This window comes from Podarcis bocagei (genome assembly GCF_964188305.1).
Source record: "Podarcis bocagei genome assembly, chromosome: 6".
Taxonomy (NCBI): Eukaryota; Metazoa; Chordata; class Lepidosauria; order Squamata; family Lacertidae; genus Podarcis; species Podarcis bocagei.
This window is the reverse complement of record NC_138130.1, coordinates 102,431,596-102,459,303: the sequence shown is the minus strand read 5'-3', so window position 1 is coordinate 102,459,303 and position 27,708 is coordinate 102,431,596. Positions and strand designations below refer to the sequence as shown.

Genomic DNA, 27,708 nt, shown 5'->3' with positions numbered 1-27,708 from the left:
CAGCACATGAAATAATTTATACACCCACAGGTGAAGCATTCAAACTCTCTTCTGGTTCTTCCTGTGTGTGGCAGTTCTTCTGTCTGTAATGTTTCTTCCTGTCCTTGTAATATATGATGTCTATTCATTCTCTGCATTTCCACACCAGTTTGCGATCTTAGTGCAAATTCCTCCTAACGTACACATTTTTGTATTCAGTGTTGCCTATAATTCACATTTTGGCATGCATCTTTCCCTAGTGTTTTGGGAATATATGCATTTCTGTGCACGCCCCGCCTTAGTATTCTTCCTAGTCCTAGAATCCTAGAATTGTAGACTTGGAAGGGACCCCTGAGGTTCATCTAGTCCACCCCCCCAGTCCTATACAGGAAAGGGGTAATACACACAAGCATGAAATGCAGTCAGTGTGTCTGTTTATTACCTGGGCAGACTTTACAACATTTCCCTTCCACATTTTCGGGTTCCTCGCAGGGGTATTCCTTGGGGCATGTGATCTTCCGGCAATCCTGGCTCCCGTCTTTGCACGTGCACAGGATGCAGGGCAGGAGCACGAAGTGGCGGATCGTGGGGTGCCACACTTCTCCATGCGAGTAGGTCTTCCCGTTGTACACACAAGCTGGAGAGAGAGAGATAGAGAGAGAGAAGACCACAGGTGAAAATACAAAAAAACAGAGTGCAGTCCAAGTTCAAGCCATTTGAGATGTGTGGGAAAGTTAATGATAGTAGGAAGGTAAAAGGTAAAGGTGCTGGAGGAGACTCTTGAGAGTCCCAAGAAGATCAAACCTCTCCATTCTGAAGGAAATCAGCCCTGAGTGCTGACTGGAAGGACAGATCCTGAAGCTGAGGCTCCAATACTTTGGCCACCTCATGAGAAGAGAAGACTCCCTGGAAAAGTACAGTGGTACATCTGGTTGTGAACGGGATCTGTTCCAGAGGCCTGTTCGCAACACGAATAGCCCACAACCTGAAGCACCATATCTGCACAGGTGCGCAGCGCGATTTGGGGCTTGTGCGCATGCGCGAAGCACGATTTAGCTCTTCTGCGCATGCGCGAGCGGCGAAACCCGGAAGTAACCCTTTCCAGTCCTTCGGGTCACCGTGGGATGCAACCTGAAAAAACGTAACATGAAGCAAACGTAACATGAGGTATGACTGTATTATCTTTCCTTCTCTCATGCTAGTAAGAGGTGTAGCAGAGCTGATTCCCCTCAATATAGCTGGAAGCTAGTTTGTAGATTTGTTTGAATCTCTTAGTTAAGATTATTTCCTGGTGTCCCCTTTAAGCCCTCCTAAAACAATAAAGACACAAGAATCTTTCTGAGTGAAGTAACAATAAGTTTACTCACATTTCAGTTCACGATTTGATCCCTGAAAGGCAGGCTTTTTACTTGGGTGGTTACATAAAGAAACTGTGAGTTCATCTCAGAGGGAGACTGAACTCACGTGCTGCTGGCTGCACATCGCAGTGTTCACCTGAACTGACAATACCTTTTTTGTTCTGCTCCTTCAGGATGATTCTGACCGTCGTTCCGCCGCTTCCCACTTTCTGCTTGATGCTCTTGGGGATCAGTTCCAGCGAGGCTCCCGTCGGGGGATCAACTGCTCCAGCAGATCCTCTGCTCCCAGCGCCCACCGCGCAGTGGTAACGGGGGTGCCTCTGCAGAGCCAGACAACATGGAAAGATCCCCAGTCAATTCAGCAGGCGATCTCATTCCACGGGGTCAGGCTGGATGACCCTCAGGTGTCTCAGCCAACTCTGATTCTAGTCTCATTCAGTTAAAGGCTCTTTAGAGTTACAGTTCCTGAGATGCGGGGACTAACGGGGGGCAACGAAAGCGGATTCCGAGAGCCCTTACGGAGGCAAAGAGATTTCAAGGCATAGCTGTCAACTTTTCCCTTTTCTTGCGAGGAATCCTATTCGGAATAAGGGAATTTCCCTTAAAAAAGGGGAAACGTTGACAGCTATGTTTCAAGGTTGGGAGGATAAAGATCCACCGCCCGTCACTCGGTGGTCTGAAGATCTCGCTGACCTTTCTACATTCTACATTTGAAAGTACAGTACAGTGGTACCTTGGTTCTCAAACACCTTGGGACTCAAACAACTTGGCAGCCAAACACTGCAAACCCAGAAGTAAGTGTTCCGCTTTGCGAACTTTTTTTGGAAGCCAAACGTGCTCCGATTTGAGTGCCACGCTTCCGCTTTGAGTGTTACGCTGAGGTCTGTCTGTTTTTGCTGTTTATTTTGCATCTTTGTGGCTCTTTTCCTTTTTTTGGGTGACTGTGTGGAACCCAGTTCAGCTACTGATTGATTGATTGATTGATTGATTGACTGATTGTGTGACTGCAGTACATTGTTTATTGCTTTCATTTTATGGATCAATGGTCTTGTTAGATAGTGAAATTCATGCCAAATTGCTGTTTCAAGGGTTGTTTTTAAAATTCTGGAACGGATCAGTCCATTTTGCATTACTTTCTATGGGAAAGTGCGCCTTGGTTTTGGAACGCTTTGGTTTTGGAACGGACTTCCGGAACAGATCAAGTTTGAGAACCAAGGTACCACTGTATACCTTCTAATCACCAATCTCATTTGGATAGCTATTGTGATATATGGACTACGTACAATGATATATATTTTTAGATTGGGATTAGTGGATCGCTGTGGATGTAGGCCAAAGTTCTTTCTTTCTTTTTGTTTGCAATTAAAAATAAATAAATACAGCGGACGCTCGGGTTGCGAACGTGATCCGTGCAGGATGCACGTTCGCAACCCGCAGCGTTCTCAACCTGCAGCGCCGCGTCTGCGCACTCACGGATTGCGATTTGGCACTTCCGCGCATGTGCAACTACCGAAACCCAGAAGTAACCCGTTCCGGTACTTCCAGGTTTCAGCGGTCCGTAACCCAAAAAAAACGCAACCTGAAACGTCTGTAACCCGAGGTATGACTGTAAATGGGACGGTGCTGGAAATCAGTTGAATAAGAACCTAAGCAGTACCTCCTGGATCAGACCAAAAGCCCATCTTAGTCCAGCATCCCATTCTCACAGTTGCCAGCCAGATGCCTGCAGGAAACCCGCAAGCGAGATTCGAACACAAGACCAACTCTCATCTCCTGTGGTTTCCAGCAACTGGGATTCACAAGCACTGCTGCCTCCAACTGTGGAGACACACAGAGCCACTGTCATCCAGGCGACGGTCACCTCCAGAGTGGATTACTGTAACTCACTCTATGTGGGGCTGCCCTTGAGACTGACCCAGAAACTCCAGCGGGTGCAGAATGCTGCAGCGAGACTCCTTATGGGGTCCTCGCTGCGAGATCACATTCACCCGGTGCTCTACCAGCTGCACTGGCTCCCGGTGGAGTACAGGATCAGGTTTAAGGTGCTGGTTTTAACCTTTAAAGCCCTATACGGCCTAGGACCCTCGTACCTACGGGACCGCCTCTCCCGGTATGTCCCACAGAGGAACTTACGGTCTTCAAATAAAAACATACTGGAGATCCCGGGCCACAGAGAGGTTAGGCTGGCCTCAACTAGAGCCAGGGCTTTTTCGGCAGTGGCCCCGATCTGGTGGAACGCTCTGTCACAAGAGACCAGGGCCCTGCGGGACTTGACATCTTTCCGCAGGGCCTGCAAGACAGAGCTGTTCCACCAAGCCTTTGGCCAAGGCACAGCCTGACTCCCTCCTTCTGTAATCCTCACAGAACTCTAGCCCAATGGTTGCCATTAATCTGATTCAAACTGATTTTATAATGAATTGATTTTAGAATGCTGTATTATTTTACTGTTGTTAGCCGCTGTGAGTCCAGCTTCAGCTGGGGAGGGCGGGATATAAATAAAATATTATTTTTTATTATTGTTATTGTTGTTGTTGTTGTTGTTGTTATCATCATCATCATCATCCTGGCTAGTAGCCTTCGACAGCCCTCTCCTCCTCCGTGAATTAGTCTAATCCTCTCTTAAAGCCATCCAGGTTGGTGGCCATTGCTGCCTCATGTGGCAAGGAGTTCCATAGTTCAACTGTGCGCTGTGTGAAGAAGTCCTTTCTTTTATCTGCCCTGAATCTCCCAAAGTGCAGCTTCAATTCCAATATTATGAGAGGGATTCTTCAGCTGGGATTCCTGCATTGTAGAGACTTGATGCCTCCCTTCCAGCTCTATAATTCTATGAATCTACATAAAAAAACTATAAATCTATAAAAAAACCCTCCTCTATCCACTCTCTCTATGTCACCTTTTATCACAGCAAATTCTGAGAACCCGTAACGTTCATTGCACATGAGATGATCTGCTAGTGAGCGATATCGAAAGAACATGCCTCTTAATGAATTGTGTATTTTAAAGAAATAAAAACTGAAAGCTTTACTTACGACGCCTCTGTTTAATTGGGGCTCTTCTATCAACCTCTCAAAGGAATTATCTGCAAAGAGGAAAGAAAGAGCATAGATCTGGGTGGGAGCTTCACATAGTTAGCATACATCTTGGTCCATCAGTTTAGCCTGTCCTGTTTATTCATTCAGATTCCTAACCTGACCAAAACATTATTTGAGTGGTGGCACCCCTTTGTAACACTCACTATATTTTGTCCAGCTGAACCAGTTCCTCTCCAGGATCAAGTAAAGTGAAAAACTGAAAAGCTTCTGGGAGATGATATATAATGAGATGAAAAAAATGTTGAAATATACATTTTAAAGAAACCAGAAGCATTTTTACTGGGCATTGTAGGAAGTAATATAAATAGAAAGGAATGTAAGCTGTTCTTCTACGCAACAACAGCAGCAAGAACGTTATTGGCCCAAAAATGGAAGCAAGAAGAATTACCGACGAAAGAAGAATGGAGGATGAAATTAATGGACTATGCAGAACTGGATAAATTAACAGGAAGGATTCGAAACTGGCGGGACCAGAAATTCACTGAAGACTGGAGTAAATTTACAGACTATTTGAAAAGTATTTGTGATGAACAGACGACGTTTGTAGGTTTGCAAGAATTTTTGTGAGGAGTATTATTAGAATTATTGCAAAAAGGAAGGGGGGGTTGGTTAGTGAAGACAATTAAAGGTAATATAATTTTAAGAATTGCATAAGATGTGATTAAAACGGTGGATCATCAGAGGAGTTGATGGAAGTCCAAAAAAGATTGTATAAGAGATGAAGTTTTGTGGTATGTACTATAATTTATATGTTAAAATTTAATAAAAAATATTATTAAAAAAGAAAAAGAAAAAATGGATCTGCAGCTTTAAGAAGATGGCCACTGAGCACAGCATGGACTGGCTGGTGCCTGTAACATCACGCACCCATTTTTCACTTATTGGCCTGAAAGCACTTTTGTGGCCCTTTTTAAATTGATCAAGTTTTATTTCTTGTTTCTGTTTGAAAAATAACGAATGTTTCCGTCTGAAACGTTTTATGTGTAGTTCTTTAAGAAGCGATTGCTGCCTTTCAAATGTTAACGTTACGCGTGCATTGAGTTAACCTGGTTGAAAGTTAACTTTCAAATTGTGAGGGCAGCAAATATCTGGGATCTCTGGACTTAACAGGAGCACCCCGAGGTGAAACGCAGTCGACCACACACACCCCTCCGTCATGACACCCTATTGCCCTTCACTCCCAAGGAAGTAACTATTCACTATATCAAACAGAGGGAGAGAGAAACTTCTTAAGGGAGAGAACTTGAAGAAACCACAGAACATGGCTGGCAAACTAAGGCCCGGGGGCTGGATCCGGCCCAATCGCCTTCTAAATCTGGCCTGCGGACGGCCCGGGAATCAACTCTGGCCCTCCAGATGTTTGGGACTACAATTCCCATCATCCCTGACCACTGCTCCTGTTAGCTAGGGGTGATGGGAATTGTAGTCCCAAACATCTGGAGGGCCGGAACTTGCCTATGCCCGCTGTAGCCCATGGGTAGGCAAACTAAGGCCCCGGGGGCCGGATCCAGCCCAATCGCCTTCTAAATCCGCCCTGCGGATGGTCCAGGAATCAGTGTGTTTTTACATGAGTAGAATGTGTCCTTTTATTTAAAATGCATCTCTCGGTTATTTGTGGGGCATAGGAATTCATTCATATATTTTTTCTTCAAAATATAGTCCGGCCCCCCCACAAGGTCTGAAGGACAGTGGACCGGCCCCCTGCTGAAGAAATTTGCTGACCCCTGCCATCAAATCCCTACCTCCACCGCCCTATATAACCAAATGCAAGGAGTTCAGATGGGATGGGGAGAGGCAGGGCCGGCCCTTCCATGAGGCAGAGCGAGGAAGCTAGGAATAGAGCTAGGAATGGGGGCCACGTGGTCTGCCCTGCAGCCCCCAAACTAACCTGCTGCCCTGAAGTTCTGCCTCAGGCAGCAAAACAGTTCCAGTTGATCCTGGGTAAAGGTAAAGGTAAAGGGACCCCTGACCATAAGGTCCAGTCGTGGCCGACTCTGGGGTTGTGGCGCTCATCTTGCTTTACTGGCCGAGGGAGCCGGCGTACAGCTTCCGGGTCATGTGGCCAGCAGGACTAAGCCGCTTCTGGTGAACCAAAGCAGCGCACGGAAACGCCGTTTACCTGCCTGCCGCAGCGGTACCTATTTATCTACTTGCACTTTTATGTGCTTTCAAACTGCTAGGTTGGCAGGAGCAGGGACCGAGCAACGGGAGCTCACCGCGTCGCGGGGATTCGAACCGCCGACCTTCTGATCGGCAAGTCCTCGGCTCAGTGGTTTAACCCACAGCGCCACCCGGAAAAATAATCTCCCTCTAGGAGGGAGAGCAAAGGAGCTTGAGATTGGCGCTAGAAAAACAACCAATTCCTACAAACGTTTTCAAATGTTTACAATTTTCTTTCATGTAAAATATAAATTTGCTCCAGTCCTTTTGAAACAGTTCGTCTCGCCGATTCTGGATCTTTCCCAACAGCTTTGCCAACTCTACGTATTCCACCATCTTTAACTGCCAACGTAGGAAGTTCCTGCTGCTTCCATTTCTGGGCCAGAAGTATCCTTGCAGCCGTTGCGGCATACATAAACAAATTTACATCTTTTTTCTGAATTTCCTCTCCAATTGAACCTAACAAAAATACCTCTGGTTTTTTATTGAAATTATATTTAAAAACCTTCTTTAATTCATTACATATTATATTCCAGAAGGCTTTGACCTTAGTACAAACGTTTGTAGGTTTGAGTTGAAATATTTTGTAATGTTAAAATAAGGAGCTGTTTTACATATAACGAGGTGAAATGTTAAAAGAAGATAGAAGGTAAAAAAGTGGTTATAGAAATGCTAAGAATTTACTAAAAGATTTTTGGAAGTCAGAAAGAGGGAGGGAAGGAGGTCGATGCTCTGTTTGAGCAATGCTTAAGGTTATAGATTTATGTAATAAAATGTGACTAAATATGGAAAACTCAACAAAAATTGTTATACAAGAAAAAGAAAAAGAAAAAACAACCAATTCCTGCACAGGGCAGCCTAGGAAATGTTAACAAAGGGCAGTGTTTGGCAGCAGACAAGATCTCAGCGTAAATGGTGGAAGTCTTTTAAAAACATTTTAACAGGGAACAGTTATGGACCACAGGTATGAAGTTTACGGCATGTAATGCCTTAAGAGAGAATATTATGAAAATGATATACAGGTGGTACATGACCCCAGTCAAGCTTGCAAAAATCTATCATTTGCCCGATAATAAATGCTGGAAATGTAAAGAAATGGAAGGTACATTCTTTCACCTTTGGTGGACGTGCCCAAGGATTAAGGCTTTCTGGGAAATGATATATAATGAACTGAAAAAGGTATTTAAATATACCTTATTGAAGAAACCAGAGGCCTTTCTTCTGGGCATTGTCGGCCAATTGGTGCCAAAGAAGGACAGAACTTTCTTTATGTATGCTACAGCAGCAGCAAGATTACTTATTGCAAAGTATTGGAAGACACAAGATCTACCCACTTTGGAAGAATGGCAGATGAAGGTGATGGACTATATGGAATTGGCAGAAATGACTGGCAGAATCTGAGACCAGGGAGAAGAGTCGGTGGAAGAAGACTGGAAGAAATTTAAAGACTATCTACAGAAATATTGTAAAATTAATGAATGATAGAATGATGTTGGATAGCAACTAAGGGGTTTCCAGCTGTAATGATTTAAGAGAATATGAAAAAAGGGTTATAAATGGGTTAAAATCTAATGGTAAGGATTTGCTGAACCAATAAATTGAAGTGGAATACAAAAAAGGGAGGTATGAGGAGGTCCGGGAAATAAGCTAAAAGAAAATAAGTAAAAGAAAAAATGTATGTTTTTAACTGTTTTTATTTTGTATTTTTCTTTTTTCTTTTTCATTTTTACTGTTATATTTCAAAAAATTTCAATAAATATTTTATTAAAAAAACCGACATTTTAATTAAGGTTGATATCTTGCAAGATGGAAATATATAGTAGTATGCAAGCATAGATCTGGAACTGTTGTTTATAGCGAACACTTTTCTATTTTCTAAATTTCTTTTTTAAATCCTTTTTTCTTTTATTCCTTTATTCCTTTTTTCTTTCTTTGTCTAGTCTTTTTTCCTTCTCTTTCTTTCTGAATATTGCTTTATAGATGTATAAATAATCATGTTTATGTGCATATGTATGAAATTTGTTTTGTATTTCTTTTTTTATTTGATATTCTTTTTTGTATTCAATAAAATTTAATAATAATAATAATAATAATAATAATAAAAGATCTCTGGCTGTTTTTCCCACCCCTCCAAAGGTCCATGGTGTAGGAGCGAGGGATGTGGCGAGGATCATGGTTCTTATATTACCTCTGCAGACTTGGCAGCAGGAGCCTGGCATGGTTTCGGGAGAAGCACACAACACCTCTGGGCAGGTCACCAGGCCGCAGTAAATGTGGCCTTCCTGAGAAAAACACAAGAAATCCAGATACTTCGTCAATAGCAGCACATCCCCACCAGATGTGCTTTGAGCTAGCTAGCATTTCCAAACCGTCTTCAAGGGGAGGCCCAGCTACTTCACATTGCAGTAGTCTAACCGTCCGTTTCCCCAGAGCCTGGTGCCCAGCATATGATTGAAAAGGCTCCTGCCTGTACACTCCTGCCTTTCCAATAATAAACATATCATAATAATTTATTATTTCTACCACGCGCATCTAGCTGGGTTTCCAAGTACAGTGGTGCCTCGCAAGACAAAAAGAATCCGTTCTGTGATTCTCTTCGTCTAGCGGTTTTTTCGTCTTGCGAAGCAAGCCCATTGAAGGATTAGCGCTATTAGCGGCTTTTAGCGGCTTATCTGCTGATCGGATCAGCTGATAAGCGGCTTAGCGGCTTAGAAAAAGGGGGGAAGGGGGGAAAAAACCAGCAGGAACTCGCAAGACATTTTCGTCTTGCGAAGCAAGCCCATAGGAGATTCGTTTTGCGAAGCACCTCCAAAACGGAAAACTCTTTGGTCTAGCGAGTTTTCTGTCTTGCGAGGCATTCGTCTTGCGGGGCACCACTGTAAGGTGGATCAAATCTATGCTTCCGGGTGCCATAAGAAAGCTGCAGAGATAGCGCAGGATAGTGCACACTCCAGAAATGATCCCTTTCAGCTTCTGCCTTCTGGAAGAAGAAGGTACAGGGTTATAAAGACTAGGACTAGCCGCCTGAGAAACAGTTTCTAGCCAAGTGCGATTTTGGTTTTAAACGCAGTGTAAGGTAGTCTCTATGGGAGTATATTGTATTTAAAAATGGGGTATCGGAGTTTTTAGGGGGCTAACCAGGTTGGGATATCTGGGATAGCAGGCTTGTTGGTTTTGAATGTCTGATGTAGATTTTTTCAATTTCATTGTTCTGTATGGGACAATGACAATAAAGATTATCGTATCGTATCGTATCCCTACCAGGCCCCCTACCCTGATGTTAGTGTGTGCTAAGCAAATTCTTTCATTTTCCCCAGGCCTATTGTCATATACTGCAGCTCCTCAATTTTGATACATGCTTGGGTTGCCCCTCGCTTCTGTTCTGTTCCATGAGATTTGATCATTTGGATTTCCTTCTTCCGAACCTTTCCCAACTCCTCAACGTCCGTTTTGGGGCAAGGCGACCAGAACGGCCCTCCGGAGCGACTTACCGAGCAACTGCACTGGGTGCACTGATTTGTCTGCCTGGAAGGGAAGAGCTCGTTGTGGGTGAAGATGTCGCCATGCCGGTAGGCTGTTCCGTTGTAGCGGCAGGAGGAATTGGCTGGTGTCTGGACCCCAGGCGGTGTGAGCAGCTCTGCAGAGGAAGAAGAAGACATGATCGAGAACATTTTCTCTCCCTACATCCCCCTGCGACGATTTTTCCAGGAGTGGCCAACTGTGGCAAACCACATGTAATGATCTCTGGCAGGCAAGCAAGCCCCAATGAGAAGTAATAACCCTCCGGCAATTTTATGTACAGTGGTACCTTGGTTCTCAAACTTAATCCGTTCCAGAAGTCCGTTCCAAAACCAAAGCGTTCCAAAACTAAGGCGCACTTTCCCATGGAAAGTAATGCAAAACGGATTAATCCGTTCCAGACTTTTAAAAACAACCCCTAAAACGGCAATTTAACATGCAGCGAGGTTGAGAGAGGAGTCTTGTTGTCTAGGCAGCCCAAGACCTCCAGGCTTGCTCCCCGGAGAGGACACTTTGGTGCTGCTAACACAAACCAAGATGGCTTTACACACTGAAATATACTCAGAGTTGAGAGTGGATTTCATGCTCTTTATTCAGCTCATAGTGGTGAGGAGAATGGAAGTTCCCCCAGAATGTCTGCTTTATATACATTATTTACACAATGGGCCCCATGTGATTGGCTAATTCCGGGATTCTCCTGTAGGCCAATCAGGCTGCGGATTCCCTTCCACCTGGAGCTGGATTGGGTGGCTCCTGTGGACCAATCAGACTGCTGCATTCTGGATCCTATTGTTTTGGGACCAATCAGACTGCTGCTTTTGGATCCTATTCAACTCAGTACACACACACAGAGAGAGAGAGAGAGAGAGAGAGAGAGAGAGAGAGAGAGAGAAAGAGAGAGAGAGAGACCTGCTCTCCCTTCTTAGAGTCCTTCATCTTTAAACTGGGCTTGGACCGGACAGGCCCCCCAATAGATCTGTGGTTTCCACAGTGGGTGGTGGTACCACCCCCTGTGGGGGAGTCACCTTGCGGGTGCTAAGAGCCAAGAGGAAAACAAGGGAGTGCTGGAGGTGTCAATGACTATTGGATTTCGAAAAGCTGGCATCGCTGAATCAAGTTCTTCCATCTCGTTAATTAAACTAAATGGTTTTAATTGGATTTTGAATAAGTGTGCAATCAATTGCCGCTGTTTTGGATTTTATTGGGTTGTTATCTCCCTTAGTGGGACATGCGAACCGTTGTTCCGAATATTGCTTTTTATAGGATAGGGGGCACTGCAGAGGCGTTTGTGAGACCAAGGGGGCAGCAGCCCAGAAAAGTTTGGGTGCTGCTGCAATAGAGGACTGTCTACTCTAAAGAGGGACACACAGCCACACTACCCACAACACAGAGAAGCCCCTAGGCTGGAAAGGGATTGTAGAAATGTTGGTATGATCAATACATTTTGTAATGGGGATAAGAAACCTAGAATTAACAAAAAGAAGATGGCATAAGCCCCAGAAAACAGGAAGACTCTGTCTCCCCAGCATAAATTTATATTATATAGCAAATTGGTTAAGATATATCATAGATGGGATAACAGAGCAAGGAGAGATAGAATGGTTAGAGAGTGGTACAGTGGACCTTCTGATTATGAATTTAATTCATTTCTTTCTCTCTTTTATTTTCTTTTTAAACTTTATTCCAAAACCGAAAAAGAATTACAAACCTCAGATTCAAAATCCATATTCGTTTTGTAACATAAGCCTATTACATACAGTAGTTGACTAGATTAAAATATACCTAATTGCTATAGACTTCCCTTTGCTATATATAAATGCAATGCAATTAGAAATATTATATTAGAAATTTTTATAAATTCCCCTATACCCCCCACTCCCCTTCACCCATGTGTGATGTGATCTCAATATTTTTTTTAACTTCTTCCATCTTGTTGTGTTGTCATAGTTTAATAATCATTCAGTTGATTCTTTTATTATTTCCTTGCTTACCCCTCCACATTTTACACATGATCTATTAATATTCCAGTTCCGGAACCATATTTTTTCATGTTTTCTTCCACTCCATCCCACTCCTAATTATTCTCTGATTTGAATGGCCTCTAATGATTGCGGTCAATTTTGCCATTTCCACAAACCCACAGAGTTTGCTTTGCCATTCTAATAATGGTATTTTCTCCCCCTTCCAATTCTTTGCGATCAATATTCTGGCCGCTGAATTTAATTCGTTTTGGGGGTCTGTGCGCACCACGAAAAATCAGTAACCAGAGACACTGCTTCTGTGCATGCGCACGGCGCAATAGAGCGCTTCTGAGCATGTGCGAGTGGCAAAGCCCACTTCCAGGTTTGCCGCTTTTGCAACCCGAAGATTACATATCCGGAGTGGTACATAACCCGAGGGTCCACTGTACACAGGAAATGAGGGAGAAGTTAGCGAATATTTTTTTTTATCAAACCAAGCAGGCAATGGTGGCGGAATATTGAAAATCCCTTATTAAGAAATATCACTGAGATGTGGGTGAAATATAAAGGAAACTTGATATCAGCATATTCCCCTCTAACCCAGGTGGTGATGATAGAAGACTTCCCAGCAAATTTAAAAAAGGAAATTGAAAAAGAAATGTTGGTAGCAAAGCCTAGCAAGGTTGTGCCAGGGTGAAGCCTATAGTTTAGTGGTAGAATCCAGATGCAGTTTTGGAAGTTGTCCAGAAATCCACCCCCAAAATTCAGAAGGCTGGGCTTCTCTCTCAGCTTTCACCAAATGCTACAATTAATGGGGACACAGGTGGCGCTGTGGGTTAAACCACAGAGCCTAGGGCTTGCCGATCAGAAGGTCAGTGGTTCGAATCCCTACTACGGGGTGAGCTCCCGTTGTTCGGTCCCTGCTCCTGCCAACCTAGCAGTTTGAAAGCACGTCAAACTGCAAGTAAATAAATAGGTACCACTCCGGCGGGAAGGTAAATGGCATTTCCGTGCGCTGTTCTGGTTCGCCAGAAGCGGCTTAGTCATGCTGGCCACATGACCCGGAAGCTGTACGCCGGCTCCCTCGGCCAATAAAGCGAGATGAGCGCCGCAACCCCAGAGTCAGCCACGACTGGACCTAATGGTCAGGGGTCCCTTTACCTTTACTTTATCTGAAAAATAACATTGGCAAAGCGCTCACAAGACACAGTTTTAATCCCATATCCCTATCTTTGAGCAGAAGAGATTGCAACTGAAGTCACATTATCTTGCTTGGTAAAAATGCCTGCTTTCGGGGGCTGAGCTTATTCCAACCCTACGATTTGATGATATCCACATTTCCGCATCAGTTTTCATTTTGAAAAGTCATGAAAAGTCACCAGCCTTTTACTGGAAATTTCTCCTACCAGAGACACTTCTTTTCCAGCAATTTTGCCTCCCCACCCCCACCCCCCATATGAGGATATTTCTCACCAGTGCATTCACACGTACATTTCTGGGGAAGGGGGGCACTGCTATAAATAGCAGGATATAGATATGTATAAACTGTTTGTGTGCTGTCAGGGAAGCGGCATTCAAATCCACTTACCTGGGCACTTGGGACAGCATTGGTGTGGGTCGCTGATGGGATTCGGACACTGAAGAGGCGGGCACTGGATCTGGGAGCAGCTGACATTGGTATCCTGCCCGGAAAAGGGAATAATCAACGAGGTTGAATTATTGGCTCAATAATTCAAATCCCCACCAGTTCTGCTCTCTGACCTGGAAGCCTCAGCCTTTTTCAAGAAGACAATTCTTAGTGCAGTGAAAGTCTTTAAACAGCTCCATGCCTTTTCATTTCCTTTGTTTAACTGGTCAGTGTGTATCCAGATCAATCAATCAATTGAATTGAATTTTATTATTTTGGTCACAGACCAGTTCCAGCCCACATCCAATATCAATGAAGTCAAAAAACACGATAGGGATACATTTGAATTTGCAATTAGGTATAACAGGGGGCGATACAGATATAGCAGCAGTTAAAAAATATATACGGTAAATTAAAACTTAGAATCAATTAATAGATCGATAGACAGCCAAACCTGTTATGTATTCAGTGGTCTGAGTTTGCCTGAGCTTGAGTCTAGACTGAGAATTCTGATGAGCTCCTGTGTTCTGATTTGATACATGATGTCCAATCACAGAACATTTCAGGATTTGGGCCTCTGCCATTGGCCCTTGAACTCTTGAGTCGTGATTCGCAGCTTGGAAGATTAGACAGCCAATCACGTTGGGAATGGGAGTGGCCCAGGCTTTCAGGAATGTATATAAGCAGTTGCTTCGCCCCCGTTTCCCAGTTATGTAGTTCAGTGAAGGTTCTTGCTGTTATCGCTGTGTCTTGCCTCGTGGGAACCCACCTAGACTTCACTGGTGATGAGGATGGGATGCTAGGCTAGGTATGCAGCCTTGGCTAGCTTTCACAAGCTAAAATCACTGCTGGGCAACGGTCGCCTCAGCCGAGCTGAAATCACTGACTGCAGCCACAAGGCAGATGACACAGAGAGGACGTCTGCCAATCCTTACCCCATCATCTCACACAGTGCCAGATTTACGTATAAGCTAAACAAGCTATAGCTTAGGGCCCCACTCTCTTAGGGGCCCACAGAAAATTTAAAGGGGGAAAAACTGGATGCAGATTTCAAATATATAAGGTAAAGGTAAAGGGACCCCTGACCATTAGGTCCAGTCGCGGACGACTCTGGGGTTGCGGCGCTCATCTCGCTTTATTGACTGAGGGAGCCGGCGTACATCTTCCGGGTCATGTGGCCAGCATGACTAAGCCACTTCTGGCGAACCAGAGCAGCGCATGGAAACGCCGTTTACCTTCCCGCTGGAGCGGTACCTATTTATCTACTTGCACTTTGACGTGTTTTCGAACTGCTAGGTTGGCAGGAGCAGGGACCAAGCAGCGGGAGCTCACCCCGTCGCAGGGATTTGAACCGCCAACCTTCTGATCAGCAAGTCCTAGGCTCTGTGGTTTAACTCACAGCGCCACCCGCATCCTTAAAATATAAGATAAAAAACACATAAAATAAAACCTACATACAGCAACAGTGTTTTGTGTTGTGTAGGCTCCTATGATGTAAGTCATGCGCCCCGCCTGCTAGCCTGCTCCCTAAAATATCACTGGTTTCAGTTCAACAACTACTTTGATAAAATGCATATTTTGTTATGTGCATGGACAGGTTGCAGCAATATGTGCAAATGGCTTTACATACCTATTAGGTCCATAAATTACCATGTAGCATGTATTCAACACAAAAAGCAGTGACAATTTGTTGTTGACAAAGGACAGCTGGACACAGAAAGGGCCCCATTACCTTCAGTAGCTTAGGGCCTCATCAAACCCAAATCTAGCACTGGTCTCACATCAAACACAAAATATCCTCGAGTCTTTGCCCCCTCCCTACTGCATCGCTCCCTCCCTGCTTTCTTCAAACAACTGCTGTTGCTTAAAAATACATTTCCCTGTATTTTTTTGGTTTAAAATGTTGTATCGCCTATACATTTTCATTTTTAAAAATTATTTTACTGTGCTTTATGCAAACCGCTTAGGGATTTTGCACATTAAGCAGCATATACGTATTATTGATGGCGATGGCTGCTCAGGTCATCATCGCTCAAAATATATCATCTGGAGAGCCTGCTGCCAAGTCATTTAAGGATTTCGCGAGGTACCTCAGAGCAGGTGCACCTGATGCAGTACATCACTCCTTGCGGCTCCAGGTAAGGGTGCCAGCTCTCTCCTGCCTTGTACTTCTTGCTGTTAAATACGCAGGAGACATCCGGATCTGGAAATCAAAACATGAGGGTGTCGTGTTCAAAGTGGGGAGAGGAAAAGCAATCAGGAGGTAAAGGTAAAGGTTAAAGGGACCCCTGACCATTAGGTCCAGTCGCGGACGACTCTGGGGTTGTGGCGCTCATCTCGCTTTACGGGCCGAGGGAGCCGGCGTACAGCTTCCGGGTCATGTGGCCAGAATGACTAAGCCGCTTCTGGCGAACCAGAGCAGCGCATGGAAACGCCGTTTACCTTCCCGCCGGAGCGGTACCTATTTATCTACTTGCACTTTGACTTGCTTTCGAACTGCTAGGTTGGCAGGAGCAGGGACCAAGCAGCGGGAGCTCACCCCGTCGCGGGGATTCGAACCACCGACCTTCTGATCGGCAAGTCCTAGGCTCTGTGGTTTGACCCACAGCGCCACCGGCGTCCCTAATCAGGAGGTAGAATGACCCTAAAACACGGGTCAGCAACCTTTTTCAGCCATGGCCGGTCCACTGTCCCGCAGACCATGTGGGGGTGCCGGACTATATTTTGAGAGAAAAAATGAATTCCTATGCCCCACAAATAACCCAGAGATGCATTTTAAATAAAAGCACACATTCTACTCATGTTTAATAATAATAATAATAATAATAATAATAATAATAATAATAATAATTTTAGTTATACCCCGCCCTCCCCAGCCAAGACCAGGCTCGGCGGCTCACACCAGTTAAAACAATTGATTAAAATACAACTTAAAAGCAAGATTAAGTACAACATTAAAATGCAGCCTCATTTCAGTAGAAACTCAAATCAAAAACACTAGGCAGGCCCCACAAATAACCCAGAGATGCATTTTAAATAAAAGGACACATTCTACTCATGTAAAAACACGCTGATTCCCAGACCGTCCATGGGTCGGATTGAGAAGGCGATTGGGCCGGATCCGGCCCCCAGGCCTTAGGTTGCCTACCCCTGCCCTAAAACAACATGTCCCTCACTGAGTATGGGGGAGCAAGCAACTCACATTTCAGCTGCCCTCTGTCCCTTCCCCCACCTCCCGGAAAAGCCTGTGCCGTGAAGAGGCTTCGCCCGGCTAAGCCAGAAGCTAGAACTGCAAGAGGAAGCGCTGCGCAGCAATCCCTCTCACTGTTATGGCTTCAGCGATAGCTGCGCAGCCTGCATTCGCTCCATAAGACGCACACACATTTCCCCTTACTTTTTAGGAGGGAAAAAGTACATCTTATAGAGCGAAAAATACGGTATATATATAAAAAATATAACAGGTAGATAAGAGCTTAGGCGGCTTCAGCAGCGGGCGCCTGGCACCCCCACCCCCAGAATTTGGCGCCCCTTGCACCCCCGGGTAAGAACATAAGAAGAGCCCACTGGATCAGGCCAAACCCCATCAAGTCCAGCATCCTGTTTTCACAGTGGCCAACCACATACCTGTGGGAAACTTGCAAGTACAGTGGTGCCTCGCAAGATGAAATTAATTCGTTCCGCAAGTTTTTTCTTCTTGCGAGTTTTTCGTCTTGCGAAGCACCGTTTCCCATAGGAATGCATTGAAAATCAATCAATGCGTTCCTATGGAGACCGTCTGGGGACAGAGGGGAAGCGCCGCTCTGTCCCCTCTTTTGAAGCAAGGGGCGGAGGGGAGAAGATTGCTTCTCCCCGTTGCCGCCCCTTGGTTCAAAAGGGGTCCGGGGAGAGAGGGGAAGGCGCTGCGCCTTCCCCTCTGTCCCCGGAGCTTGCGGGGCTGGCAACGGGGAGAAGCGATCTTCTCCCCGCCACCCCTTGCTTCAAAAGAGGTCCGGGGACAGCGGGGAAGACGCGTTTTGCGAAGCAAGCCCATAGGGAAATGCGTCTTGCGAAGCGGCTAAGAAAACGAAAAACTCCTTCGTCTAGCGAGTTTTTCGTCTTCCGAGGCGTTCGTCTTGCGGGGTACCACTCTACAACCAACATTCATTTAGTGGACTTTCATGAGTTATTATGGGGGACGGACGTCTCTTGAGTCACTTTCTCAACACCATGTATCATTTTACAAACTCCTATCATGTTCCTATCAGCTGTCGCGGAAAACTGCTCTGACAGTCCACGCAGACAACATGGGCCAATGGTTTGATTCACCACAAAGCGGCTTTGTACGCTCAGCTTCCTTCTCTGGTATCCGCACAGGCAGATCAGCAAAGGCGGAGATACCCATCTGCGGTTGCACAGACAAATTGTGGTTGTGTTTCTCATCCAGAAAACAAGTGTTTCCTCCCAGGGTGTGGCCTGCTCTCCAACATTTGTCAGGTGCGCGCTTGATTTACATTCTGTGAGCGCCGTAAACGCTGAGAATCAGAGGAGCTCTCCCATGAATACAGACACTCCGAGTGTCCCTATTTTCCAGAGATGGCCCCTGATTTACAGGAGCTGTCCCGGTTTCTGATTTGGTCCTGAAATGTCCCGCTTTTCCTTAGGACGTCCCTATTTTCGCATGTTGTAGTTATCTCCTGCTTGGACTACTGCAATGTGCTCTATGTGGGGCTACCTTTGAAGGTGACCTGGAAACTGCAATTAATTCAGACTGCGGCAGCTAGACTGGTGACTGGGGGCGGCTGCTGAGACCATATAACACTGTTCTTGAAAGACCTACTGGCTCCCAGTATGTTTCTGAGCACAATTCAAAGTGTTGGTGCTGACCTTTAAACCCCTAAACAGCCTCGGTCCAGTAGACCTGAAGGAGCATCTCCACCCCCATTGTTCAGCCCAGACACTGAGGTCCAGATCTGAGGGTCTTCTGGCGGTTCCCTTGCTGCGAGAAGTGAGGTTACAGGGAACCAGGCAGAGGGCCTTCTCGGTAGTGGTGCCCGACCTGTGGAACGCCCTCCCACCAGATGTCAAGGAAATAAACAACTATGTGACTTTTAGAAGACATATGAAGGCAGCCCTGCTTAGGGAAGTTTTTAATGTTTAATGCTGTATTGTTTTTAACACTCGATTGGGAGCTGCCCAGAGTGGCTGGGGAAACTCAGCCAGATGGGTGGAGTATAAATAATATATTATTATTATTATTATTATTATTATTATTATTATTATTATTATTATTATGGCTATGGAGTTATGCGACCCCCCCGCCAAGCCAAGGAGATAAGTAACCATACAACTTTTAGAAGACTTCTGAAGGCAGCCCTGTACAGTGGTGCCTTGGTTCTCAAACGCCTTGGTACTCAAACAATTTGGAACCCAAACACTGCAAACCCGGAAGTAAGTGTTCTGGTTTGTGAACTGTTTTCGGAAGTCAGACATGCTCCATTTTGAGTGCCACACTTCCAATTTGAGTGTTACGCTGAGGTCTGTCTGTTTTTGCTATTTATTTTGCGTTTCTATTTTTATGGCTTTTTTTGTTTTTGTGACTGTGTGGAAGCCAGTTCAGCTACTGATTGATTGATTGATTGATTGATTGTATGACTGCAGTACATTGTTTATTGCTTTCATTTTATGGTTCAATGGTCTTGTAAGATAGTAAAATTCATGTTAAGTTGTTGTTTTAGGGGCTGTTAGCTGGTTGCGCAAAATATGGTCTGAAGCTCAACATCAAAAAAACGAAGATCATGGCCACTGGGCCCATCACCTCCTGGCAAATAGAAGGGGAAGAAATGGAGGCAGTGAGAGATTTTGCTTTCTTGGGCTCCATGATCGCTGCAGATGGTGACCGCAGTCACGAAATTAAAAGACGCCTGCTCCTTGGGAGAAAGGCGATGGCAAACCTAGACAGCATCTTAAAAAGCAGAGACATCACCTTGCCAACAAAGGTCTGTATAGTTAAAGCCATAGTTTTCCCAGTAGTGATGTATGGAAGTGAAAGCTGGACCATCAAGAAGGCTGATCGCCGAAGAATGGATGCTTTTGAATTCTGGTGCTGGAGGAGACTCTTGAGAGTCCCATGGACTGCAAGAAGATCAAACCTCTCCATTCTGAAGGAAATCAGCCCTGAGTGCTCACTGGAAGGACAGATCCTGAAGCTGAGGCTCCAAGACTTTGGCCACCTCATGAGAAGAGAAGACTCCCTGGAAAAGACCCTGATGTTGGGAAAGATGGAGGGCACAAGGAGGATGGGACGACAGAGGACGAGATGGTTGGATGGTGTTCTTGAAGCTACCAGCATGAGTTTGATCAAACTGCGGGAGGCAGTAGAGGACAGAAGTGCCTGGCGTGCTCTGGTCCAGGGGGTCACGAAGAGTTGGACACGACTAAATGACTAAACAACAACAAGCTGGTTGCTGGTTGCTATTCTAGGCTGATTAATATATGTGTGACCTTGTGATATGATTGGAGAAAAATCAAAGTGCTCCTGCGGAGGAGAGTTGGATCTTGGACCCAGGAGACCTGGGCTCAGATCCCACTGAGCAAGACATTTCTCTTGTGCTTTTAACACCGCCGCTGCCCAGCAATAAAATGAGAAAAACTTTTAAGCGTGATGGATTTAACCAAACAGCAGTTTTCGATACCCCTGTCGATGTGGTGTGTGTGTGTTTGAGTCACCTGCTCCAAAATGCACGAGGGAGACTCATTCTTTTTTCTTTCTTTTTTTGAAGAACATGTCTCAGTTAGGGACGCAGGTGGCGCTGTGGGTTAAACCACAGAGCCTAGGACTTGCCAATTGGAAGGTCGGCGGTTCAAATCCCCGCGACGGGGTGAGCTCCCGTTGCTCGGTCCCTGGTCCTGCCCACCTAGCAGTTCGAAAGCACATCAAAGTGCAAGTAGATAAATAGGTACCACTCCGGTGGGAAGGTAAACGGCGTTTCCATGTGCTGTTCTGGTTCATCAGAAGCGGCTTAGACATGCTGGCCACATGACCTGGAAGCTGTACGCCGGCTCCCTCGGCCAACAAAGCGAGATGAGTGCCACAATCCCAGAGTCGGCCATGACTGGACCTAATGGTCAGTGGTCCCTTTATCTTTACCTATGTCTCGGCTGGTTTGCATAGCTGTCAACTTTTCCCTTTTCTTGCGAGGAATCCTATTCGGAATAAGGGAATTTCCCTTTTAAAAAGGGGAAAGTTGACAGCTATGCTGGTTTGTGATTCTGGATATCATTTCTTTCCTTGCTTATTTCCTTGAATTGTTCCCTTCCTTTCAGCAGTTCTCACACTCTCAAGACTGTAGCCTCAGCTTGAGAGGTTGGCAGTAGCGCACCCAAATTGGCTGTAGAGAGTCCTGGGTTCAAGATGTGGGAACAACCTATGCTGTTGGCTGGGGGTGATGGGCTTGAGGGATCTCCACTTGAAGAACTACTGCTGGTCAGTAGAGACTCTACTGAGCCAGCTGGACCAATGGTCTCATTCAGTGCAAAGCACTTTGCTATTTTCTGAATAATCTGACAGCACAAGGCTGTGACAAATCTACTCTGTTTTTCAACTTGACCCCATCATCTTAATTTCTTCTGCGCAAGTGAGCTACACAAGTCCAGTTTGTGGCAAAGCCTTGGTGATTCCTCAAATATGGAAATCTTTACCAAACTGTAGAATATTAATATTCCTTGATGTTAACCAAATCCCTAAATATTTCACTTTATTATGAATATTTATACCTATTTCTTGTTGCATTTTACCTCTATCATATTCTGGTATATTTATAACTAATAATTTCGTCTTGTTTTTGTTAAGCTTGAAACCTGCAACTTGTCCAAACTCTTGTATCTTCTGTATAACCTGCTCAAGTGAATTTAATTGGTCTTCTACCGTAATTACTTAAATCATCAGGAAATCTTTAGCACACTGTCAAAGGGAGCAAAGCACAATGCGCAGCCTATCTCCTCCCAAGCACCCATATTCATTCCAGGTTCTTTTCTTAGGTGCACCTGAGTAAGAAAATGCGTCCATTTCTATAGATGCAACTATGAGTTGGACCCGATGGTTTGACAGAAAGCAAGGGAATTTAAGCACCTGAAGGCTGCCGTGGTCTCCAGCAGAGCTCTTCAAGCTTGGGTCCCCAGACATGGTCGGACTACAACTCCCATAATCCACAACCGACAATCCACAATCAGACCAAAAATTAGTAAAAGAATGGGATTGTGTTAAAGAATATATGAAAAAACCATTGTTCTGGAGTAAGTATATCAGTATGTGACGAATGAAGCTTTGCAGGGTTAAAGAAAGTGAAAAATGGTCAGAAAGCATAAAGATAGAGGCAATTTACATCAGACACTACAATTTAGAAAAATTAAAAATTTTGAGGTCTCAGAACAAAGGAAGGAAGTCAATATGTATATATGTACATAATGATTAGTATGATGATATGGTTTTCTTTGTAGATGTCTGTTCCTTTTTGTGTGTGTTTGGGGTTTTTTGTCTTTTCTTGTTTGTACTGCTTTGTTTTGGACTTTATGTTTGTAATTTTTGTTGTAATTTTGCATTGAAAATTAAAAAAAATATTTTTTTTAAAAAAAATCCACAACCGACTGGAACGTGTCCAGAGGAGGGCAACCAAAATGGTCAAAGGCCTGGAAACGATGCCTTATGAGGAACGGCTAAGGGAGCTGGGCATGTTTAGCCTGGAGAAGAGGAGGTTAAGGGGTGATATGATAGCCATGTTCAAATATATAAAAGGATGTCACATAGAGGAGGGAGAAAGGTTGTTTTCTGCTGCTCCAGAGAAGCGGACACAGAGCAATGGATCCAAACTACAAGAAAGAAGATTCCACCTAAACATTAGGAAGAACTTCCTGACAGTAAGAGCTGTTCGACAGTGGAATTTGCTGCCAAGGAGTGTGGTGGAGTCTCCTGCTTTGGAGGTCTTTAAGCAGAGGCTTGACAACCATATGTCAGGAGTGCTCTGATGGTGTTTCCTGCTTGGCAGGGGGTTGGACTCGATGGCCCTTGTGGTCTCTTCCAACTCTATGATTCTATGATTCTATGATTCTATGATCTACAGGGCTTAAAGGGAGCAAGAATCATCAAACCATAGAGCTGGAACACATGTGGCAATGTAGAAGCCACACCACCACAATAACAACCAAGAATACAGATACTCTCACACTCAGCCCAGATCACTGTGGGCCTCAGCATGGAAGCCAGAAGAAGCTTTTTGCGCTCTATGATTTCCCAGAGCTACAATGCTCCTGGCGACTCGTGCAAGTGAGCCAAGCCGCATAGTCCTGCACCACAAATGAAGCAAGAAAACGCAAGAAAGGCAAGCTCACACAATCCGCTCTAACCAGGAGAAGAACCTCATCTCTGTCAGCTTTTGCCTTCTGGAAGAAGGTCCAGGGTTATAAAGACTAGGACTAGCCGCCTGAGATACAGCTTCTATCCAAATGCGATTTTGGTTTTAAACGCAGTGTAAGGTAGTCTTTATGGGAGTATATTATATTCAATTATGGGGTATCAGAGTTTTTAGGGGGCTAACCAGGCGGGGATAGCTGGGATAGCAGGCTTGTGGGTTTTTGAATGCCTGATGTAGATTTTGTCAATTTTCTTGTTCTGTATGGGACAATGATAATAAAGGTTATCGTATCATCTCTCTTTTGTCAGTTTAATTTTCATCTTCATTGCCGCTGCCCCCCCCACAACAAACAAGCTGACTCAACTGAACAACCATTTTTATGACGCATCTTCCCTCTTAGCAGGGTAATACGGGCATCTCAGCTACAAAAATCTGCACCCTGTTGAGGTGATGCAGAACAGATTTCTCCTGTAAGTGAGTCAGTTCACATACTGCCAGGGCAGGAGAGAGAGAAGGAAATCCCAGAGGGCTGCAGAAAGGGCAGTCATGTCAGCAAGTCCTCAGTGGGAACCCCTTTCAGATCCTGCCCATTGAATCCTTCCAAGTCCATTTATGGCATATTGGAACATAGGTAAAGGTAAAGGGACCCCTGACCATTAGGTCCAGTCGTGACTGACTCTGGGGTTGCGGCACTCATCTCGCTTTATTGGCCGAGGGAGCCGGCGTACAGCTTCCGGGTCATGTGGCCAGCATGACTAAGCTGCTTTTGGCGAACCAGAGCAGTGCACAGAAACGCCGTTTACCTTCCCGCCAGAGTGGTACCTATTTATTTACTTGCACTTTGACGTGCTTTCGAACTGCTAGGTTGGCAGGAGCAGGGACCGAACAACGGGAGCTCACCCCGTAGTAGGGATTCGAACCACTGACCTTCTGATCGGCAAGCCCTAGGCTCTGTGGTTTAACCCACAGCGCCACCCACGTCCCATATTGGGACATACATAGCAAAATAACACAACATCCTTCCTTTAAGTCTGCATTGAATCACAGAATTATGGTTGAAAGAATCGTAGAATCTTAGAGATGGAAGGGACCCAGTGGTCATCTAGTCTAACCCCCAGCAATGCAGGAATCTCAGCTAAAGCATCCATGACCGATGGCCGTCCGATCTCTGCTTAGAAACCTCCAAGGAAGGAGAGTCCACCACCAATTGTGGGAGTCTGTTCACTGCCGTAGTAGGGATTCGAACCACTGACCTTCTGAAGGGCAAGTCCTAGGCTCTGTGGTTTAACCCACAGCGCCACCCACGTCCCATATTGGGACATACATAGCAAAATAACACAACATCCTTCCTTTAAGTCTGCATTGAATCACAGAATTATGGTTGAAAGAATCGTAGAATCTTAGAGATGGAAGGGACCCAGTGGTCATCTAGTCTAACCCCCAGCAATGCAGGAATCTCAGCTAAAGCATCCATGACCGATGGCCGTCCGATCTCTGCTTAGAAACCTCCAAGGAAGGAGAGTCCACCACCAATTGTGGGAGTCTGTTCACTGCCGAACAGCTCTTTCTGTCAGAAAGTTTCCCCCCTGAATTAGTCAGAATCTCCTTTCTTGTGACTTGAAGCCATGGGTTCGAGTCCTACCCGCCAGAGCAGGAGAAAACAAGCATGCTCCCTCTTCCATGTGACAGCCCTTAGTACATTTGCTCATATCTCCTCTCAGTCTCCTCTTTTCCAGGCTAAATATGCGCAGCTCCTTCGACCGTTCCTCATCAGGCTTACTTTCCAGACCTTTGGTTGCCCACCTCCGCCCACCTTCCAGCTTGTCAACATCCTTCTTAAATTGTGGTACCCGGAATTGGACGCAGTATTCCAGGCGGGGTCTGACCAAGGCAGAATAAAGCAAAACTATTCTGCCTTGGTGAGAAAGGGATGGCTAGCAGCCGTCGATAGGCTTTTCCTCCTCCACAAATTTCTCTAAAGCAAGGGTCAGCAAACTTTTTCAGCAGAGGACCGGTCCACTGTCCCTCAGACCATGTGGGGGGGCCAGACTATATTTTGGAAAAAATATATGAACGAATTCCTATGTCCCACAAATAACCCAGAGATGCATTTTAAATAAAAGCACACATTCTACTCATGTAAAAACACGCTGATTCCTGGACTGTCCACGGGCCAGATTTAGAAGACGATTGGGCCGGATCTGGCCCCCGGAGCCTTAGTTTGCCTACCCATGCTCTAGAGCAGGCATAGGCAAACTCCAACCCCACCAGATGTTTGGGACTACAATTCCCATCATCCCTAGCTAACAGGACCACTGGTCAAGGATGATGGGAATTGTAGTCCCAAACATCTGGAGGGCTGGAGTTCGCCTATGCCTGCTCTAGAGACATTCCACCATTCATCGTTCCAACAGTGTCACCTCTGCTACAAATCAGGAGCTGAGATTGAGAGGGAAAGAGCAATTTGATTGAATCCGGTTGCCTGAGATCTGACTCAGGGTGGTTGGTGCCCTCCTGACGGCGCTGTTGCGAAGGTGAGCAAAAAAGGTCTCATGCACGTGGCTCAAATAGGGCACAATCCGCCCAGAGAATCTCCCTAGCGCAAGCCAAGCGCAAGAGGAGGTTAAGGGGTGATATGATAGCCATGTTCAAAGATATAAAAGGATGTCACATAGAGGAGGGAGAAAGGTTGTTTTCTGCTGCTCCAGAGAAGTGGACACGGAGCAATGGATCCAAACTACAAGAAAGAAGATTCCACCTAAACATTAGGAAGAACTTCCTGACAGTAAGAGCTGTTTGACAGTGGAATTTGCTGCCAAGGAGTGTGGTGGAGTCTCCTTCTTTGGAGGTCTTTAAGCAGAGGCTTGACAACCATATGTCAGGAGTGCTCTGATGGTGTTTCCTGCTTGGCAGGGGGTTGGACTCAATGGCCCTTGTGGTCTCTTCCAACTCTATGATTCTAAGCCCCAACTAAAAGGAAAGGGGCCCCAGGAAGAACATCCAAACGGGTCTCGCATCAGAGGCATCCCCAGTCGATCATCGTGCTGTAGGAGTATTATAGAAACAGGTCAAGCCACTTCTTGCCGACTGTATTTCCCTAGATGCAAATCTCATAACAGACGCAAATCTAAACACCTTAACAATATTTGCGCAGTCAAAATCAGCACACTGAATGCCCAGGTTTATTTATTATTATTTTTATTTATTTATTTATTGCATTCATCCCCAAGGCAGCTGACAGGGTTCCCACTCCCTATTTAATCCTCACAGCAACCCTGTGAGGTAAAATAGGCGAAGAGGGACTGTGACTGGACCTCCCCCCCCTCAGGTCACCCAGTGAACTTCATAGCCAGGTGGGGATTCAAACCCTGGTCTCTGCCAGGTCCGTGGCTGGCCCTCTAACCACTGCACCACACACCCTCCTTCAGCAAACAGATCCTCCGCCTCCCCATCTGTTCACCTGAACCTTTCTATCGTTTTTGTTTAAGCCTTTCCATCGCAGTTTACTTACCGGCATCGGTTTCCAGAGTTAAATAAAGGAGCAAGCATCCCAGGCCAAAAATAACCTCTTGGACTTCTGCAACCATTCTTCCGCCCAAGATGCAACGCCAGGAGAGAGGGAGGGAAAGGAGAGAAAATATGTAGATGTATCCTGATATCTATCTATCTATCTATCTATCTATCTATCTATCTATCTATCTATCTATCTATCTATCTATCTGCCTCTCTTTGGAGAGTTTCTGGAGGGAGCAAAGACCAGAGTCGTCAGCCTGCAGACGTCTTCTTGGCCATCTACCTGGGAGAACTGCACTGGTCCTTGCCGGCAGAACCAGGTGCCCTGGACTCAGCAATAATGCCTCCTTCAGGGAAAGCAAGGAACCACTGGAGCACAATTTCTAAAAAATCAGCCTTTAAAAACCTCTCTCTTCTCTCCCCCCCCTTCCCAAGTTTTCTTAAGCAAAGCAGCAGGAGGGGCTGAAATCCAGAAAACTTTAACTCCTTCATTTCTGAGACTTCTCTTTCTTTCTTTCTTTCTTTCTTTCTTTCTTTCTTTCTTTCATCTTTCTTTTTTTGGATTCTTCACTCGTTAAATGCCAACAACTATTCAGATGTTTCCATCCTCTCCTCCCTCATGAGAAGAAACCTGGGAGATGAAGGAAATAGTCCAACTGGTCTATCTGTACCTTTTGGGGAAGCATCTCAGTCGCGGGCTCTGATGATAATACTTATGATGACAATTGCCAAAGCGTCTGGAAACACCTTAACTTAGAGCAGTGGTTCCTAATGTGTTTTTGCTGGGGGAGGGGGGAACTGCCCCCTACCTGCTTCCATAAACTCATTCCCAATGCGTGCTAAAAAAAAGCATCATTCAGAACCGCTGTTTGGATGACCCACGAAGGAATATAAGAATACAACTAAATTAAAAGTAGTAACAATTAACGGTGCATGTATTCAAAATCCAACAAAAACTATTAAGTTTAATTACTGTATTTTTCCATGCATAACACGCCCCCGTGTATAAGATGCGCCCCTCTTTTTTTGGGGGGTTGCCCACATTTCCTGAGCTTTCTTTCAGGGGGGATTGCCTGGACTTGTTGAACATTTGGGGGGTTGCTGAAAATCACT

General features: G+C 45.3%; 1 protein-coding gene and 1 long non-coding RNA gene across 2 annotated transcripts in view; one reads left to right on the top strand and one right to left on the bottom strand.

Moving 5' to 3' along the window:
• CHRDL2 (chordin like 2) overlaps positions 1-27,013 on the bottom strand; it is a 51,225-nt gene extending 24,212 nt beyond the window's left edge. The window contains exons 1-8 of the mRNA XM_081197424.1: positions 26,594-27,013; positions 15,787-15,899; positions 13,658-13,751; positions 10,081-10,226; positions 8,778-8,871; positions 4,367-4,416; positions 1,489-1,657; positions 422-616 (exon numbers count right to left, since the gene is read on the bottom strand). Of these exons, the coding sequence (XP_081053550.1) occupies positions 422-616; positions 1,489-1,657; positions 4,367-4,416; positions 8,778-8,871; positions 10,081-10,226; positions 13,658-13,751; positions 15,787-15,899; positions 26,594-26,669 (937 nt within the window). The 5' untranslated portion in view covers positions 26,670-27,013. The remainder of the gene's footprint in view (positions 1-421; positions 617-1,488; positions 1,658-4,366; positions 4,417-8,777; positions 8,872-10,080; positions 10,227-13,657; positions 13,752-15,786; positions 15,900-26,593) is intronic.
• On the top strand, positions 8,883-9,839 carry LOC308588874. Its single transcript, XR_014008955.1, has 2 exons — positions 8,883-9,142; positions 9,473-9,839. It is a non-coding gene; the product is annotated as an uncharacterized lncRNA (long non-coding RNA).
• Positions 27,014-27,708: the final 695 nt, after the last annotated feature.